We start from the raw sequence: 20,693 nt of genomic DNA, 5'->3' as shown, positions 1-20,693 counted from the left end.
TCATTTTCTTTTTCTCCATTAATTATCCGTGTCTCCTTTGTGTTCACTTCTTTTAGCGAGTGAAAACTGATGTATTACTACTTGGCATTTACATGCTTCAGCTCAAAATTTTCTCATCTCAGGCAAGTAAAATGCCGTTTCCTTTTGAACAAGCTTGCACTGAAAAAAATGTTATGGTGATAGACGTGCAAGGTTCTGAATACGATGCCCTACTTTTAAGGTTTACGCCACATGCCTTCAACTAGAAATTAAACACCTGATGCTAAAAACTTTGTGAAAAGTTCTTTAGAGTAACGTAGGTCTTCAACTTCTTAGACATATTCACATGCCTTGAGATTACTCAGTTAAATATTATAGGTTATATATCTATCATGGCTTTTGATGAAGGAAAATCTTCATTCAATCTATGAACTACCATGCTGTCCTCTCGATGCTCCACAGCCTCTATGTTACTCCCATTACTTTTCCCCATTTTTCTTTTCCTTTTCATCATTCACCTCGAGGGAAATCATCTTTCCTTCGAGTTTCCTAATTTCTCCCTTTCCAGCATAAAGGGCATCACAACACAACTACAACCCCATGGTCAGTATCTGGCTAACTCTGCATATAGAAGCCTTGAGCATAGAATTAAGGTGTGCACAAATTAAGCACAAAGTTTTGGAGTCAAACTTCCTATAACGCATATATGTAATACATATATATGACATTATTATCAGTATCCACTTTTCTAAGGAAAATATTTCTTTCTAAATTTGTTGCATGCAGAAAAGGACTAGCTTTGATGTAGTTGAAGAAGGTTTGGCAAAGGCTCGAGCCTCGATCCGGGAAGCAATTCTGTCTAGGAACCACAGCAATTCAGGGAAGCAAGAAGACTTTATCCCAAAAGGATCCATTTATAGAAACCCTCATGCTTTTCACCAGTTAAGTTCGAAAGATTTTGACATATTCATCTTCATTACTTATAATCAAGGTTTTAAACTGTGGTCGTGGTCAGGTTGTTGACGCGCATACCCTACTTTGACATTGCGGCCTAGATTGTGATCACGGACCATTTTTTAAAACCTTGCTTATAATTACACACTTGATCTAAGTTACACGCATGCACACAAAAAATAGTTAAATTATTATTACTAACAAGTGGTGATTTTGAAATAAAATGAAAAGCAGGAGCCACATAGAGATGGTGAAGAGATTCAAGGTGTGGGTGTACGAGGAAGGAGACCAACCATTAGTGCATTATGGGCCAGTAAATGATATATACGCCATTGAGGGTCAATTCATTGATGAAATGGACAATAGCAAGAGGAGCCCCTTCAAGGCCAAGAACCCTGATGAGGCACACGCTTTTTTCCTTCCCTTTAGCGTGGTTAATGTAGTTCATTATGTTTACAAACCTTACATGTCCCAAAATGATTATCGCCGTGACCGTCTGCAACGGTTGGTGGAGGATTATATTGTAGTGGTGGCTGATAAGTATCCTTATTGGAACAGAAGCAATGGTGCAGATCATTTTCTCCTTTCCTGTCACGATTGGGTACCCTTCTTAAAACTGTTCCTCACACGCTCATGTTTGTAGGATGAGTTAGACCAAAAAAACTACGAATGTTGACTTTAATAACTTTTCATAACCATGCATGCATGTAAAGTGTACATGAAAAATTAATGTAATTAAATCTAATCTAACTCTCAGATATGAAAGTTTAAAAATACCATTGTTTAAATTACCGCATTAAAAAGTATTGTTTGTTTTGATGTTCAATAATTCTATCGCAGTTTTATCTTCATTAAAATACTATTAAGTGGATTGAAGGATGTGTCTTTTAATAAAGATAAAATTGTAAGAGACACTAAACATCAGTAAAGTGAACAATACTTCAAAATCCAGTACTAACAAACTTGAGTTCAGAACAACTACAATATGATATATTTGTTCAATTAAAATAAGCACCCTGCATTCATTATTTTGATTCTTAGTGTTTTTCTATTCGAGTATTGAACAAATTCTAAAACAACCTGATGACCCTGGTGTCAGAGAAGAATTATCATGTTGCTGTAATTGAATTGAAACCTATAGAATAAGTGCCTTAGTTGGGGCTTCATATTTCACGTGTATTACTTGGGAGTTTTTTAATATCTCTTCATAGTCTTTGGGTGCTTTAAACAAAAAAAAAAGTATTTTATAATCATACCAAGCGGTGCTTTTGCTGAATATATATATATAACCCGAGTTAATATAAATTCCTTTTACTTTACTTGATGATTCAGGCACCAGAAATCTCACATGCTAATCCAGACCTCTTCAAGAACTTCATAAGAGTTTTATGCAATGCCAACAATTCAGAAGGATTCCAGCCCAAGAGGGACGTGTCTATCCCTGAAGTGTACTTGTCCGTTGGAAAGCTAGGCCCACCAAATCTGGGCCAACACCCAATGAACCGCACCATATTAGCATTTTTCTCTGGTGGGGCCCATGGTGACATTAGGAAGTTGCTTCTTAAGCACTGGAAGGACAAAGATAACCAAGTTCAAGTTCATGAGTACCTTCCAAAGGGCCAAAACTATACTGAATTAATGGGCCTAAGCAAGTTCTGCTTGTGCCCTAGTGGGTATGAAGTGGCTAGTCCTAGAGTTGTGGAAGCAATTAATGCTGTGTGTGTTCCTGTGATCATTTCTGAGAACTATTCTTTGCCCTTCAGTGATGTGCTTAATTGGAGCCAATTCTCCATACAAATTTCAGTGGAGAATATTCCAGACATCAAGACTATATTACAAAATGTTACACAAAAAAAGTACAAGAAATTGTATAGGAATGTGAGGAGAGTTCGGAGGCATTTTGTGATGCACAGACCGGCTAAGCCATTTGATTTGATGCACATGATAATTCACTCAATTTGGCTCAGAAGACTCAACTTCAGGCTCATGGCTTCACATTAAAGGATTGTTTCTGCATACAAAGGTCCTACTTGATTTTCCACCTTTAGGCCCGTTTGGATACAACTCTTAAGAGGTTATATAGACTATTTTTGTTCAAGTAACTTGAGTAACTATTTTTGGTTGATCTGGGCTATGTTCTCAGCTAAAACGAGACGTAGTTGTTCAAGATTTTCCATGTAACTGTCCTGTAAACATTATAGATTCAGTTGGAATTAGCATTTTAGATAGACAAAGCAATGATGATTAAGTTTATGATTGTATGTTAATCATGGGCCCAAAGTTCCAATGTAAGGAATAGTAAGGATTATGATCATACCTCAATATTTGATTAATTCAGTTGATTTATCTTTCTCATTGTTATCTAAATAGCATGAGGTCCCCATTGGTATAGTGACTTCTTTTTGCATTGTTCTTAGTAACTCTGTACAACTTATGAATATACCACCACTGTTCTCTGCTTCACCAGTTTGGTAGTGCGTAGCTATCACTAATTCAAGTATGAATTTAATAATTATAAATTATTCTATAATTTTTTTCATTAATTCACTTACTTTGTTAAATATATAAAAAAAATATTTAATGTTTTTTATTTTGTGTTTGTAAGACTATTTATTTTTTTCATTTTATATTATTTTATGAGGTATTAAAAAAATTGTCAGAAGATATAAGATTTCTCTACGCATTTAACACTTCTGATTTTGGCTAATGCTTCTTATATTATTGCTTAATGAATGTCTTAACCAAAATTGAGTAAATTCTTAATTCCAAAAGAAACGTAGGAATTCGACTCTACACGCCTTCACGTGAGCATCAATGTAGGTGGGTTATAGCTGATGGCAGCATTTATTTGTTAAATTGTTTGCTAGTTACATATATACTACTCCAATAAAGTTAAAAGATTAGAGCATCTCTAGGAGGGCGAAGTTATTTAAAAATAATTAACTGTTATAGAGTGAGTGAGTTATGAGGTTAAAATTGTTAATTAATATGTGAAAAAGAGAGAGAGTTGCATCAAGAAAAAGAATTATACTAGTTATTCAAGCAATTATTCTCTCTCAAAAAATATAAAGTGAAAGAAGCAAGTCCTCTTTACATATATGGTGAAATAAAGATCCTCTTAGAAAAGTCAATAAAAAATAGAGTGGAAGAGTACTGGGTTGCTTTGGAATAAGAATAGATTGTTTATTTGGTGGGACGTTGAATCATCAATTATTAAGACTTAATCTTATTTTATACTGCATGGTGCTGAGACTGAGGCATCTAGTCTTTCTACTAGTGTTCTTCCTTAATTTTTTCCTCGTTTTTTTCACTCCCTAATATGATTATCATATGATTCATCTCCGCTCAGATTCTGCTTTCACACTTTCTAGTAGAATCAAAGCCAATCATGTAAGTATGATTCCCCCTCAAGGGAAACTATACCTCATGAACTTCTCTCCACCTCTGCAAATGACAGCTACAACAATAAAATTCATGAATTGATTAAGGTAATAATGTTTTGTAAGGTTGTTCTCAATGTTCTTGGATCAATTAATAATTCCTTTTGTCTTTAATTTATCAGTTTGGCCATGGCATGAAGAATGTGGCTAGTTTGAAGAGGATTGAAGAAGGTTTAGCACGAGCACGATCATTTATCCAGGATGCAATTCGATCCAAGAACTACACAACCCCATAAAACACGGTTTTGGGAAACTTGAATCCACATGCTTTTCACCGGTTAAGCTTTGAACTCTGGTTTATTTTATTTTTTCTGTTTGGTTTGATTTCACAAGTTTTTTTTTTTTTTTTCACAACTGTTGTACTGTTTTTGACTTTTTTTGTAACGTAGTTTGTGCTTTCCATAAATGTCTTTTAACGCAAATTAGATCCTTTATTCCCTCTTTTGTGTTTGTAGCCCAAAAAATAAAAAAAAGAAGCACATAAAGAATAGAGAAAGAAAAATAAATGATGAAAAAATGAAGAGTGTTTTGGGGGAGAAGATCCAGATCCTTTTTAAGGTAAATTTTTTATATAAAAAATAATAAAACAAAAAGTAATGTAGGAAAAGTACAGTATGTGAGACAAATTAATTGATGTAACGAAGAAAGATGGAAAAATAATACTACTCTATTATAAAAGATATTCTCTGATTTGTTATATAATAATGCATAATTATAGGCAGTCACGTCAAATTATTAACACTTATAATACTTTTTGTAAAAGAATGTAATACACTCCATATAGGTTTTTCTTCCTTCTCAACCTATAAAGCTCTCATTACTTCTTAAAGAAAAAGGATCAAACAGTAATATTTTCAATTTTGGCCTAAATAAATGAACCACGGATAATCCGTATGTATTATGCGGATTTCAATCAGTATTTATAATTATTTTTTTGTTTTTTTTATTTAAAAAATTATTAATTTAATAAATGTTTTTATTTAATTATTTTATAAATAACTATTGTTCTTTATTTTAAAAATGTATTTTTTTATTTTAATTTATTTTTAATAATTATTTTATTTAATAAATAATTTATTTACAGAATTTTTTTATTTAAAAATGAATATATAAATTTTTTTGTTATTTAATAATTTTAAAATAACTATTTTAATTAATTTTTATATTTAAAATAGTTATTTATAATATTTCTAAATAACAAAATTTTCAATTTTTTAAAAGTATATATTGTAGAATTTAGTTTAACACTCTTTGCTAACAAGAGTGTCACACACATTAGTATGGTATTTTTGGACGCATTTTGTGACCTCAGTCAATCTTGAAGTTATTTATGGGGACACTGGTCCATATGTATGACAATTTGAATGTCATTGAAACCGTTCCAGAGCCCAAATAACATTGTTTATATGTTCTCCCTCCAAATAGACAAATGCATCTGAAAATGTCATTTCAGTTAGTGTCACACCAACAATGTCAAGCAAAGACAGTCTGTATTTGTTTGTTTTGTAGGTACTATCTATGAAAAATACCAAATTACAGACATTGGTTAATTTCACTGCATCAGAATGACTCCAAAATATATCGCGTACAACATCTTCATCCTTTAATCTATGTTAATGAATATACTGATCTTGTTCAAGAAGTTTCATTAATTGTTGTATTTCAGTATTATTGTCTCTTATAGAAGAACGATATGCATATCTTGCATTGTATACTTACTTCATTGTTGAAGAACTGTTGGCATTAATTGTGCTCTTTCAATGTTAGAAGAATATTTTTTAGTTTGATCATTGACTTTGTCATTTCACCAATAATAATTTTCTTATCCTTAGTCAGTCGACTAGCATATGAATGTCTCACTAATGACTTAGCTAATGCATGATTATGACTCCTACATATTAACTTCACCATCCATCCTTCACCTCCCAACATTGGTTTCGCTTGCAGCTTAAAGGGACATCCACATTTTCTACTAGTAAGTGTTTGTATTAAATCTTTCTTGTATGTCTTATATTTTTCACTCCTTTTTCACAACCGATTAAAACATATGAGGTCCTTCCACTATTTCCAATATCTATGTTTGACCTCATAATTATCGTTGTAAAACCAATATCATACACAACAAAGTGAGTCCAATGCAAAACATCATCACGGGTAGTAAATACCTACAAAAGGGATAATACATGTTAAGTCTTCAAGGGACATTCATTTACTTACTTTAAAAAAATACAAAATTATATCAATACCTGAGAAGTATTGAAGGTATCAGAATAATCAATATTTTTAAACACACCAAGTTCCTCTCAATTTTCTTAATTCATATTAACTTCTTCAAACATTATGTTGTCATATTTTCACTGATCTTCATTCATCTTAACAAAATATTCAAAAAAAATCAATGACAAACTCACGACCCCTAACGATACCATACATAATTCTACACTACATAAGTATGTCAATATATCAATAAATATGTTTTTAAACATGTACTATCACACAATTTTATTATTATTTTTTACTTGCATAAAGTAGTTAATGTAATAATATTTACACAAATGTTATAAAGGTTTAATTATTCATCCGGTCCTTGGTAAAAAAAATATCAACTTTTTTTTATTACCTACAAATTAGTTATAAATTATCAACTTTTTTTTTATTACAAATTATCTTGCGTTATTTGCTAATATTTTTGTAGTTAATTGTAATTCATAATATTAATCATATTTTGATGATAAGGACTAAAGAAAAATTAAAATATAAAGTATAGGATTAAAAAAACCACTTTCAAACTATAAATACTAAAAGATAATTAAAATGCAAATTATAAAGATTAAAAAACCACTTTTAAACTCTAAAGGACTAAAAGAGAATTAAAATATAAATTATAGGGACTACAAATACCACTTTCAAACTATAACGACTAAAAGGTAAAAATTATGAAATTATAGGGAGCAAATGAGTGATTAAACATATTATAAATAATATAACTAAATTTTTAAAAACAATTTTTCAAAATATTTTTACGTTATACAAATTGACAATTCGTATAAGTTATACAGATTGATCATTCGTATAAAATTACTGATTGACAATTCGTATGAATCATACGAATTAACAATTCATATAATTCATACAGATTGACAATTCATATGTTTATTAATAGAGACAGATCAAATATGTAGAAAAAAATGTACCTTCGTCGTTACACCGCAACACCAACCACCATAGCAACCATCAACTGCCAATCAAACCACTATAACAATGCACCTCGACCAAACCAGACACAATAACGAAAGAGGAGCTCAGCCACGACTCACGAAAATGAATGGTGTATGAAGAAGAAACATGAAGAAGAAGAAGAAGAAGTTAGCAGGGATAGTTTTGGAATTTGGATAAAAGCATTGGGTGTAGAAGAAAGTTTTTAGTGCAGAAAGAAAATCCCTTGATCGACGAAATGGACATGGCTAACAAGAGCCCATTCAAGGCTACCCATCCTGAACAGGCCCATCTATTCTTACTACCCTTCAGTGTATCTAAGGTCATTCGCTATGTATACAAGCCCAGAAGGTCCAGATCCGATTATGATCCTGATCGCTTACAACGCTTGGTGCTGGATTATATCAACATTGTTGCAAATAGATATCCTAATTGGAACAGAAGCAGAGGTGCTGACCATTTTCTTGTTTCATTCCATGATTGGCTAGGTCCACATAGCCTGCTCTTTGGGTTTTGCTAGGTACAAAAACTTTGATGCAGTTTTTTTTTAATCAGAATTGAAATTTCACCTTTAGTTATTATACAAATTAACAAGGTAAATCTTCAATTTCGATTGAAAAATACTATTGATCAGTTGCTACACATAACCTGCATTGGTTTTCGCTAAATGCAATTAGTTTCGTTACAAATGCCAATTGAAAAATTCTAATCCATAGGTCTCTCCTCACTCCCTTCTCCCTTCACTCTTCTCTAATCACGGGTCAAACCTTATATCTCCCTAGATACAAAACTTTAATATAGTTTCTTACGTTTTTTTTAATTAGAATTAAAATTTTACCTTAATATTTTATGTTGATCTTTTATCCAAATCTTCATGATACAGCTTAATAAGCTGCCCTGCTGCTTGTGATTTTTGTAAATTCAAATAAAAAGGACACGGGCTTTACTTGATGATTCGGGGTCCATGAATATCAGATGCTAATCCTGAAGTCTTCAAGTACTTCATCAGGGCACTTTGCAATGCCAACACTTCAGAAGGATTCCAGCCCAGCAGAGGCGTGTCCATTACTGAAGTGTATTTGCCTTCTAGAAAGCTTGGCCCACCGAATACGGCCCAACACCCTAATAACCGCACAATATTATTAGTCTTTTTTGCTGGAAAAACAAAGATAAAGAAGTGCAAGTTCACAAGCACCTTCCAAAGGGTCTAGAGTATACAAAGTTGATGGGCCAAAGAAAGTTCTGCTCGTGTCCCAGTGCAAGTGGCAAGTCCTAGGGTGGTGGAAGCAATCTATGTGGGGTGTGTCCCAGTAATAATTTGTGACAATTACTCTTTGCCTTTCAGTGATGTGGTTAAAAGGAGTAAATTCATTGCAGTTGAAAGAATACCCGAAACTAAGACTATTTTACAAAATGTTTCAAAAGATAAGTACATGGAGTTGTATTCAAATGTAAAGAGGGTTCGAAGGCATTTTGTGATCAATAGGCCAGCAAAGCCATTTGATTTGATACATATGATTCTTCACTCACTTCGCAATAAGAGGATTGTTTGCGCATAAGCTCCTTTTTCATTTTGCATTTGAAGATGATAATATTACGCTAGAGTTTAGTGACCTTCAGATGAAAATAAATAGTGTAAATACAATTTTAAACCTTGTACTCTACGATTATTTCGATTTTATTTCACATTCGCCTCAATTATAATAGCGTCAGTTTTCTACTAGTTAATGTGGCTAATAATGTGCTGGTGTGGGTAATTTTTTTACGAAGTCGTTTTAATGAGACACCGAAGGTGACATAACCTAATGTCATCTTACATGTGACAGTCGGTGTCATAGCCTACAATGTCAACTTACATGTGACACCGAAGGTTACCACTTACTACACACTGCAATCTTACACGTGACACCTAAGGTGGCAAATTTTATGTTATGCCAACTTACCATTTATCTAATCTAAAAAAAATAAAAATAAATGAAAACAGGTTTTGTGGTCTACGTTCGAAGAAAAGGATCATTGAGTTATTGTTAGGAGACAGGAGGTGTGAAGACACGGAGGTATGCATGGTATGAGAGGTGCCAGTCTCCCACATTTTAAGTAATATTAAAGTTACAACTTGACTCAAATTGCAATTTACACCGAACATTCTGATGGCGTATTGTTGAATTGTTTCATAGATCAATCCTTCAAATCTCAATTGCTCCAAAGTCAAACTGAATTATTACCCATGAGATAAAAAAAAATATAAAAATTTACTTCAATTCAAATAATTTGAATCAGTTCATTGTAGTTGTTGGATTTGATTTAATTCATCCCAACTGTTACACAGTTCAGTTCGTTCTAAATTTAATTATACTGTTTAGTCTTTTTTTTTTATAATTCAGCTCACTTGATCTATATTTTGTCTCCCTAATCCTGGATTTAGTGATGGTCCTAGGTAGGTCATCTCGATCACTTTCACTTTGGAAGCATCTCATGCTACTGGTTCAGTCACTACTTCCGTAGCAAATCCAGTTCTTTGGAGCCAGCTTGGCTCTTCATTCGGACCACTTTGTTATTTTCTCAAATTCTCATACCTCACTTGGATAGGCATAGCAATTAGCAAGTAGTAGCATGTAATGCATCTGACCCATCCATTATTAAACAATTATTATATCTGACGGCAAATGACGGTCCACGGTCCGCCTTATACGCCTCACCAATTTATTCCCTTCATTTGCTGACATTTTATAGCAGCCAAATTAGCCATTGTTTTCAGCAAATCAAACCATTTTTATAATATTTTTACTATTAGTATTAATCACTTTCTCTTTGTCCCTCTTTCTTTCTTATATATTACTAGTTTTTATAACATTGATAGAATTTCTCAGACTGATTCTTCTTTCTTTCCAAATTCAAATAATGCACTCCGAAAGCTTATTTAGATAATTAAATGATCAGACATAAATGATTAATATATTAAAATTAAGATTGAACATTAATTAATATATTAAAATTAAGATTGAATCATTTGAATAATATTTAAATTTAATTTTTAACTGAAATAATTTTTTGTCTAACTTTATTTACTTTTCAATTAATCTTCGGATTGATCAAATTTTTTTTCCTATTGAACTAAAATATTAACAAAAAAAAATAGTTTTGAATAAAGATAAATGAATCCATACTCTTTTTGACACTTTAAAAGAAGAAAAAAAAAGTAATATATTAAAGAGTATTTATATTTATAGCATATGAATATCCATACATTATTCAATAATTTTTTTAGTTTGAGACTGTTTTGGGAAAGTTTTCCTTACCGTTCTACTTCCATCTCAAGTATCACGTGTCTATGCACTGCAGCACGTCTCAGCTATATAACTAGAGCATTGAAAGTGGAAGTGTAAAGTTAATTCACGCTGTCAAGTTTAGATAGAGGCCATGGAATGCTCCAGATGCTCCATTTCTGCACTATTATTCCCCCTATTTTTCGTTGTCCTTTCCTTCATCTTTTTCTCTCCCTTCAAGGAACAAAACCATCTTACCCAGTTTGCTTTGGCTCCTCCTTTGGTCCTTTCCAATATCAAAAACCTAAACAACCACACAAATATAACCTCTCCTTCTCCCTCACCACAACCACCACCACTTGAGCTTCTTTCCAACTTTACTCCTGCAAACGACACTTACATGTACACTGGCACCGTTCAAATTCAGGTACACAACCTTAAATTGTCTGAGAGCATGTTATCTTATCATTGTATGTTATTCCTAATGTTTTAATTTCTAACTTGTGTTTCTTCGGTTTTGGTTATGTATGGAAGGACTTGACTAGTTTGGAGAAAATAGAAGAAAGTTTAGCACAAGCACGGGCCTCAATTCAGGAATCTATCCTATCAAGGAACTACACTTCACAAAGGAGAGAAATTTTTGTCCCCAAAGGATCCATTTACCGGAATCCCCATGCTTTTCTCCAGTTAAGTAAACTTAATTCAAAATTTCTGAGCCACCTTCAATTGATTCATCTTTTTAACAATTACTGTAACTAGAGTACTTAACCGTAGAACTATAGCAATTAATGTCACCATGTGTTGTCCTTCATTTAACAGTTACTCCGTACTCAATTATTCCCTTCGTTTTTAATTATAATTTCTTTAAATTAATTCATGTTTTTTAAAAAAATAATAATTTAATTAATCACATTAAATTAATTAATTATATTATTATATTAAAATGATCATTTTTTGTCTTTTTATTCATTTAATTATTAATTATTAATATTTTGAGAGAAAATAATTAAGTAAAGATATGTAGGGAAAAAAATAATTAATATATCTAAAAATTTAAAAATAATTTTATAAAAATGATCAAATAAATTTTTGAAAAGAATCTTGTAATTAGGAATGGAGGAAGTAATATATTATTTATATCTCATTTATTTACAACATTTGTTATACTATTTTTAGAAAACTTAAATACAGTTTCTTAGTGTTGTTGTGTTGTTTTTCAATTAAAATTAGAGCACTCCAAAAATCTACATAATAAAAATCTACATTAAATTAAGGATTAAGTAGATTATAGAATTGAAACTCCAACTATAATTAAAGAACAATGTAAACAACACTTAACTAAACTATACCTAAGTTTGGTAAGAAAAAAAACATGTTAATAAAGAATAAGTGCCCTTAAGATGCTAGGGAAGAAATTAAAAGTGATTTTGTAATTAACTGTACACTTTTCCATACTTTTTAATGAATCTTTAACAATTAAAACTGAGCGAGTAGACACTGGAAAAAATTTCATCAATTAATCACTGGTCAAATAACATAAGATATGTGAACTTGAAATTACACTTTAAATCAAAATTTTAATACTCGGGTTTAAATGTTTTTTCTTGTTCAATTTTTTTTCATTTTTATTAAATATAAGACTTTATTTTACATTTGTATTCAACACTACTATTTATTGAAGTTAGTGACAGCAAGAATAAAACGTACTAAATGGCCGGGTTGACAAAATTCTACTGTAAAATGTTGGGCAGCAGGAGCCACATAGAGATGGTGAAAAGATTCAAGGTGTGGGTTTACCAAGAAGGGGAGCAACCATTAGTGCATGATGGCCCAGTAAACAACATATATGCGATTGAAGGTCAATTTATGGACGAAATGGACAATAATGGTAAGTGGAGCCAATTCAGGGCAAGACATCCTGAGGAGGCACACGTGTTTTTCCTTCCCATCAGCATTGCCAATGTTGTTCACTATGTCTACAAGCCTATCCTAAAGCAATCTGACTACGAACCTGTCCGGTTGCAGCACTTAGTTGAAGACTATATTGGTGTTATTCAAGATAAATATCCTTACTGGAATAGAAGCATAGGTGCAGACCATTTTTTGCTTTCTTGTCATGATTGGGTAAGTCCATTTATTATATAGTATATAGTATAGCAGTATTTAATTTTCAGTAGCTAAATTCTACTGATAGGCCCACTATTAATTGTTTAATTTTCCACTTATTATCAAACACAATAATGTTGTTGTACTCACTATTGAAAGTGATAGATAAAAATGTAGGAAGGTTAATAAGAAGAGATTAGGTAAAAGCTGTTTTTTGTATTGTCTTAATTAGAATTTGGAAATGTACGTTTATTGTTGCAATAAAAAAAAGAATAATAAGTTTTTAGAGTCTACAATTTAATTTTTTAATAATAAAAATATATATTTCAATTAAAATTAGTAATATTAAAAATAAACTAAAGGAATAAATAAAATAGTCATTAATAGATAGATGAGATGATAAAATATGAGGAATATTTTTAAAGAAAAATTCTTCATTTTTTATAATATATATTAACTAATCAATAACTTGCATTTATTTTATTGAGAAAAATAATAATAAATAATAATAAATGTAGCCTTATTTATTTAAGGGGCCTAACTCCTAAGGATATGATGCATCATACTTATATAATGTATAGATGGTATATATCAATCTTTTAAATCAACATATATTGTCTGGTAGTATCATACATTATATTATTAACATTTAGGTAAAATGTCTACATTAATACTTTAAATTTTATCATATAAAAATAATTTAAATAAAGACAACACATGTCTAATGATTAAGACTTTTTGATGATGACAACTTTTTTTGTAATATTTGCTAACTACTTCTATTTTTATTTCCACATTTATTCTTCTTTGGTGTTAGTTACTAAAGGAAAAATTTTCAGTATGGTTATGATTAGCAATTTTGTTTTAGTAAATCAAAAACCCAAGTAACACGTGCTTTACTTGATGAAAACAGGGTCCAAAAGTTTCCTATGGCAATCCTGAACTTTTCCAAACTTTCATTAGGGCACTTTGCAATGCTAACACTTCAGAAGGATTCCATCCAAATAGAGATGTGTCCATCCCTGAAGTGTACTTGCCTGTTGGAAAGCTAGGTCCAGCAAGCCTTGGTCAGCACCCAAACAGCCGCACTACATTGGCTTTTTTCGCAGGAGGGGTCCATGGTGAAATTAGAAAAATACTTTTAAAACATTGGAAGGACAAAGATAATGAGGTTCTAGTTCATGAATATCTTCCAAAGGGTCAAGACTACACAAAATTGATGGGACAAAGCAAGTTTTGCTTGTGCCCCAGTGGGCATGAAGTTGCAAGTCCTAGAGTGGTGGAAGCAATTCACGCAGGGTGTGTGCCCGTAATAATTTGTGATAATTATTCTCTACCTTTTAGTGATGTGCTAAATTGGAGCCAATTTTCAGTGGAGATTCCGGTGGAGAAAATACCAGAAATCAAAAGTATATTACAAAGTATTTCAAGGAATAAGTACTTGAGACTGCACATGAATGTGTTGAGAGTCAGGAGGCATTTTATGATTAATCGGCCAACAAAGCCATTTGATATGATGCATATGATTCTTCACTCAATTTGGCTGAGAAGGCTAAACATAAAGTTGATTGCTTCTTGAGTAATCACAAGCCATTTCCCATATCTTTCTATTACCCTCTCAAATATTAATTTCCCCAACTGACTGAGTTACTTACCTTGATTTTTTTTACTTACTTTGATTTCTTTGTAATTAGTAATTATCTAACCAAAACAGAAATATATTATATCACAGTTGTCTTATATACATACAATGAAGGTTCAATGCATTCCATATTTTAAAAAATGATTGTTTTAAAATTATGAATTTATTGATTCTCGATACAATTTAGAATATTGTAGATGTAAGTTTGTATAAAATAATTAGTAATTTTTTATGTATCATACTAGTGCTTTATCTACACATTTATATAGAAAAAATATAAAATAAAAATATCACCATTTTTTTATCAAGGCAAAAATATCTCTAATGTTAAGTAACGATGAAATAAATATTATAAAAACAAATATCTGAGATTATTTGAAAAGAAAATCTGAGATAATTTTTAATTAGTTCATCATATAAAAAAAATTACACTAGCAATACATGGAAATGAATCTCTTTCTTTTATGATGAATGTAAGTAAATATGTGGAGCATAATTAATGTCACGATTCGAAAAAATGCAAAAAGCAAAATCAAACAATTAATACCTAGTGTGAGCACTACATCTCCACTTTATATAGTTACCTCAGGATTTCTAACAAATATTAATAGTCAAGGAATAAGCTCTTAAAAAAGAAAAAAAAAAGTTAAGGAATAAGCAATAAATACACAATTTTAATATATATATATATATATGTATAATCAAATTAAAGAAATTAAAAATTTATCAACAAGAATCGTCTGAACTTCAAAGAAATGCAAAAGAAAGAATAAAGGAGACAATGACAGAAATTGAGGAGAATATTTCTCTGTGTATATATTTAATATGAATGTCAGAATATATACAGAAATATCCATTTGAGGATAAGAACACCAAATGTACTATATTCCTAAATTATAATTTTCCTAAAAGGAAATAATATCCTATTTACAGCTCACAGAAGTTCTAGAATGATCTGTACAAATAAAATGCTAAAAGATATTTACATATGGGCCAAATATTCATGTGCTTCATCATCAATAGAATTGGACTGTTTTTGGTTTTCTGTTAGCCCCTCACAAACTGGAGGTGTTTAGATGTCTACCAACTCAAGTTTGGATAAGTTTGAGTGGAGTAAACATGGTGGCAAAACTATGGAGAATATATCTGCAAGCTGATGGGATGAAGGGACAAGCAAAAGACACATTAAACATGCTTGAGTTTTTTCATGAACTAGATGACAATCAATCTCCAAATGCTTTGTCCGCTCGTGAAATACAGGGTTGGCTGCAATATGAAGAGCACTCTGATTATCGCAGGCATCTCGTCAATGGTACCACAAATTTCATCAAGTAATTCTCTCATGTGGTTTCGTGATGAATCTTGTTGATGATTGTGTGTATCACAAATTCAGTGGGAGCAAGTAAATTTTCCTGGTCTTATATGACATACTGCTTGCCACTAATGATAAAGGCATGTTGCACAAAATCAAGAGATTTCTATCAAGAAACTTCGAAATGAAAGATCTTGGTGATGCCTCCTTTGTATTAGGAATTCAAATACACCGAGATCGATCTCAGGGTATTCTAGGATTATCACAAAGGAGCTATATCGAAAAGGTACTTAAAAGGTTTGGCATGCAGGAATGTAAATCCTGGGATACTCCAATTGCTAAGGGAGGCAAGTTTAGTCTCAAACAATGCCCAAAAGGAAATTTGGAATTTCAAGAAATGCAGAAGATTTCCTATGCATCAACTGTAGGGAGTTTGATGTATGCCTAAGTATGTACACGTCCTAATATAGCATACATAGTTGGGGTATTAGGCAGATATTTAAGCAATCCAAGAATGGATCATTGGAAAGCAGCCAAAAGAGTTATGAGGTATTTGAAGAGAACAAAGTATTATATGCTCACATACAAGAGGTAAGATCAGTTGGAGATCACTGGGTATTCTGATTCAGATTTTGTAGGATGCCTAGATAGTTTGAGATCCACTTCAGGTTACATTTTCATGTTAGCTGGTGGTGTGGTTTATTGGCATAGTGCCAAGCAAACTTACTACTTCATCCACTATGATGACATAATTTGTGGCAAGCTATGAGGCATCAAATCATGAAATATGACTGAGAAATTTTGTCACAGGGCTACAAATTATGGAAGGAATTGAAAGACTAATTAAGTTAAATTGTGACAATAAATCAGTTGTATTGTATTCTAACAATAATAGGAGCTCGATCAAGTCGAAACATATTGACATCAAGTTCCTAGTTGTTAAGGAAAGGGTACAAAGTGGACAAATTTCCATAAAATACTTAGGGACAAACTCCATGATAGCAGATCCTCTTACTTAGGAACTTCCACCCAAGGTCTTTCATGAGCATGTTGCTCATATGGGTGTTTTACAGTTCAAGGAATCTTTGGTTTAGTGGGAGTTAGTCACTTTCATATATTTTATGTTATATGTTAGATTTTATGTATGCATACAGTGACTTTTGGATATATTTAGTTATATATATGTTTTATTATTCAATTATTACACTTTGTACATTAAGGTTATTAAATGATCTCATTAAGGTAAAGTAGGACCAGTTGAAAATAGACGTGTATAGGCTACCTTCACGTAATTTTCATACTACACATTTCATGATGATTCTATGTCATTTGATTCTGTTAGCATTAGTGGTCATTGATGGGTTTAGTTGTGATTGATATAATGAAAATTGATTTGGTTTTATGTGCAGATGTAACCAATGGACAAGATTTTTGGAATATGCTCAAGGCATGTAATGACAAATTTTGAGCTCATAAAGTCTAACACATTCGTAAGGATTGTAAGGATATATATATTTGTGACCAGTGGGAGATTGTTAGCAATTTTGGGTCATACATACATACATACATACATATATATATATATATATATATATATATATATATATATATATATATATATATATATCACATAATTGAATGAATTAGAGCTATTATTTTATTAGCCAAAATATTAAAGTGGTCTAATCAATATAAAATTATGACTAAGGGTATATATGTCACAAAAGACTAATTGTGTAAACACCATTAGTAATATTATAATTTGATGAAGGGTCAAATTATAATTATTATTAAATTTGGGGTAACTGATGGCAGTTACCAATATAAGAGGTTATGGTCTTATTTGTAAAGAGAAGCGACAGACGTACAGTTTCACTTTTATTTTCTCTTTATCCCCATCAGAAGAAAAGAATTCAGAGAAGAAAAGGGGCTTTCTACATTTTGAAGATCATAAAACCAATTTTGAAGATCATAAAACCAAGTTTGAGTATGGGAACACAATGAGATTTTATTCATTTTATGCAATAATTTTTTTCTACATGGATAAAAAACATGTGATTAGAATTGATAATTGTCTGTTAAAATCAAATTAGATTGATTGATTGAATCCCAACAACTTTATAATTAATCAACCTGCAAAATCATTTGATCTGATGAATATGATACTTCACTAGATTTGGCTTACAAGATTAGACCTGAGATTGATTGGTACGACAAGCTCCTCAACATTGAATGTTAATTATATATATTTTTTGGTAGAACAATTATAATCATTTTGGTGTTTTATCTTATTCAAAACAATAGTTTAATTGGTAAATAACATTGTCATTCACTCATAAGTTAATCTTGATAAGACTTTTAAAATAGTTACAAATATTAATAAAATTATTGTATGTTTGTGGACAATTGTGATTAGATAATTGATAAAAATTTTATATTTTCATGCATAATCATTTTTCTTTTTAAATAATTTTTGTTTGAAAAGTTTAGTTTATTTGTTATTTAAAAAAAATAGAACCTAGGAATCAAACTAAATTATAATAATAATAAATAGGCTTTTGAATTTTTAATTTTTAAGTTTAATTTAAGGATTTAGTTTAATACAAATTCTCACTTCTACAAATAAAGACACTGAAGTCAAGCATGTAAGGTAAGTGACGAGATTGAATCTAACAAAAAAGTTAGTCCTCCATGTGATGCATTAAGAATTTATGATTCAAATTTCTTATGAAAGAAGTTGTCTATGAAAGAAAAAAAAAAGTTAAAATTAGATATATAACTATAAATATAAATATGTTAAAGCAAGGTTGTCCGGGTACCATCTCAATAATTTTTTTATATAGAGAATAATGGCAAATTGACTACCAAGTTTTCATCCACCATCAAAATCGGCTTGTGAGTGGTAATGTCTGATACTGACAGATAATAAAATTCGTAAAAGGACTGGCCGTCCCTCCTTCGTGTTAATATTTTCATCAATCTCATTAAAAAGTACAAGTATTTGAAAAACATTGATTAAAAAATTAAGAAATGATTTCTTACTAAAAAAAACAAATAAAATAGATTAATAATGTTATACTCCTGGGGTATAATATACGTCATAAAAATGTAATTTAATTTAATTTTTAATTAATACCTTGGAGATACTACTAGTTCATACCTTTTTTAGACATTTTCCTTATTGTCTTTTCCAGCCTGGCCCATTAAGTGACTGTCAAAGTGGTCACAGCAGCCAATATCAAAGTCACATTCACTGTCCTTCTTCATAATGGGATGCAATCATACACGGTGGAAAGTTCGTCCTTCAATATTATAATCACATATCCCACGGTTAGGAAAAATTTGTGCACCAAACACAAATTTACCTAATTGACCACCGTAGTCTAGGCCTAACAATGGACATAATTTGATAATGGAAAATACGTTAGCGTGACGACGTGATGTTGTTTATACACAATTTTAAAAATATTTTTCTATCATATTTTTTATTTTAGTTTATATTTGTATTTTTTATAAGAATTATTTAAATATAATTTTCCAAAACTTAAATGTCATGAATTTTTTTTTTTTAATTGGAACTAATGTTTTACCTCACCTATCTTTTTGTTTCCACTGGCAATTTCACGTGTTGTAACAGGTTATACCATTTCTTCGATATTTTGTTGCATTTGAACATACTGGTGTATTGCCTAGTTAATTACAGTATATTCCTTCTTTAATTTTCCGACGGTCCCGTTGGCACGCGAGACACAGAAGCCGTTGAAGATTATGAGCAAGAAAGTGTGGCCACACACGACATGGTTGGAATTAGTCTTTGGCGCTACCTCGTGGCTGTTCCCACCTCAACCACAAGTGCTAGTGGCAACAAAGAATGTGTGTAATTTATAAGATAAAAATAGAAAGAAAAAAAAAATAGAGTATAGAAGATGTAAAATTCATATGAACTCACATAATTTTTATTTAGTTCTCTTTTGTTCTGTTTAACCAAACACAGCTTGAAGAAATGAAAGAAATAGAAGAAAAGGAAATGGAAAAGATGCTAACTCGTCTTTCACATCCCATGCTCCCTGGCAGTTGTGCAACACCAGTCCGAGGTTGCCTGTTCATTACAGTGACCTCTCTGAACCATTTGTTAAAAGAATAATGTTAGCCGTATAAAATGTACAAGCAATTTCAGAATAGTCAGAGAGAGAGAGAGATTTGATAAGAAAAATGTTTTAAAAATTAATATATGTTTGGATTAAAGGTTAGAGTTTAAAAGTGTTTTTACATTTAAAAAATAATATATGTTTGGATTAAAATTTATACATCTAAGTTTGAATTAGATATAAGTGTGATAAGTTTTATAATTTTTACGTTTGCAAATAATATATGTTTTTAATTTTATATTAATATATGTGTACTTTCTTTTTTTATTTTTTTCTACCTTATTTTACTCTCTTTTTTCAATCATATCATTTATTACATATTTTTACTTTTATTTCTCTTATCTATCTTTCTTAATAAAATGGCGTTTAATATTTTTTTATGACTAAATGATCTATACACGGATGATATAAAGACTTTTATACTATCATTAAATAAGAACTTAACATTTCTGTAAAAAAAAAAAAGTAACATAATTTATTTAGTCCCACTGTCCCCTACTTCTAGTTGTCTATGCTCTAAGAAACTGTTGGTCCCAACTCCCAAGGCATATGAATCAGCGTGCATGTTTCATTGTTTTGTCCTCGCGTTTTTCATGAGTGGGGATCCTCTGCTTTTTCATAGATAGACGG

General features: G+C 31.1%; 2 protein-coding genes, 1 long non-coding RNA gene and 1 pseudogene across 5 annotated transcripts; all 4 read left to right on the top strand.

The window, feature by feature from the left end:
• The first annotated feature begins 415 nt into the window (after window positions 1-415).
• LOC114373779 (probable glycosyltransferase At3g42180) lies at window positions 416-3,240 on the top strand. Its single transcript, XM_028331320.1, has 4 exons — window positions 416-632; window positions 766-920; window positions 1,168-1,534; window positions 2,266-3,240. Exons 1-4 carry the CDS (start codon window positions 417-419, stop codon window positions 2,932-2,934), a joined length of 1,407 nt encoding a protein of 468 aa, XP_028187121.1. The 5' UTR covers window position 416; the 3' UTR covers window positions 2,935-3,240.
• Window positions 3,241-3,957: 717 nt separating this feature from the next.
• LOC114373622 lies at window positions 3,958-6,073 on the top strand. 2 transcript variants are annotated; one of them, XR_003658440.1, is made up of 3 exons: window positions 3,959-4,421; window positions 4,496-4,650; window positions 5,883-6,073. It is a non-coding gene; the product is annotated as an uncharacterized LOC114373622 (long non-coding RNA). The 2 variants fall into 2 exon arrangements; XR_003658439.1 differs by lacking the exon at window positions 5,883-6,073 and having other exon boundaries at window positions 3,958-4,421; window positions 4,496-4,807.
• Window positions 6,074-7,792: 1,719 nt separating this feature from the next.
• Window positions 7,793-9,148, top strand: LOC114373242 (annotated as a pseudogene).
• Window positions 9,149-10,883: 1,735 nt separating this feature from the next.
• LOC114374719 (probable glycosyltransferase At3g42180) lies at window positions 10,884-14,734 on the top strand. 2 transcript variants are annotated; one of them, XM_028332388.1, is made up of 4 exons: window positions 10,884-11,282; window positions 11,390-11,541; window positions 12,607-12,979; window positions 13,875-14,734. In XM_028332388.1, the coding sequence occupies exons 1-4, from the start codon at window positions 11,010-11,012 to the stop codon at window positions 14,538-14,540; spliced, it is 1,464 nt and encodes a 487-aa protein (XP_028188189.1). In that variant the 5' UTR covers window positions 10,884-11,009; the 3' UTR covers window positions 14,541-14,734. The 2 variants fall into 2 exon arrangements, with proteins under 2 accessions (XP_028188189.1, XP_028188190.1); XM_028332389.1 differs by having other exon boundaries at window positions 10,886-11,282; window positions 12,610-12,979.
• Window positions 14,735-20,693: the final 5,959 nt, after the last annotated feature.

This window comes from Glycine soja, chromosome 11 (assembly GCF_004193775.1).
Source record: "Glycine soja cultivar W05 chromosome 11, ASM419377v2, whole genome shotgun sequence".
In the NCBI taxonomy this organism is placed as follows: domain Eukaryota; kingdom Viridiplantae; phylum Streptophyta; class Magnoliopsida; order Fabales; family Fabaceae; genus Glycine; species Glycine soja.
Note: the sequence above shows the minus strand (reverse complement) of the source record. Positions and strands in the feature narration are given on the sequence as shown.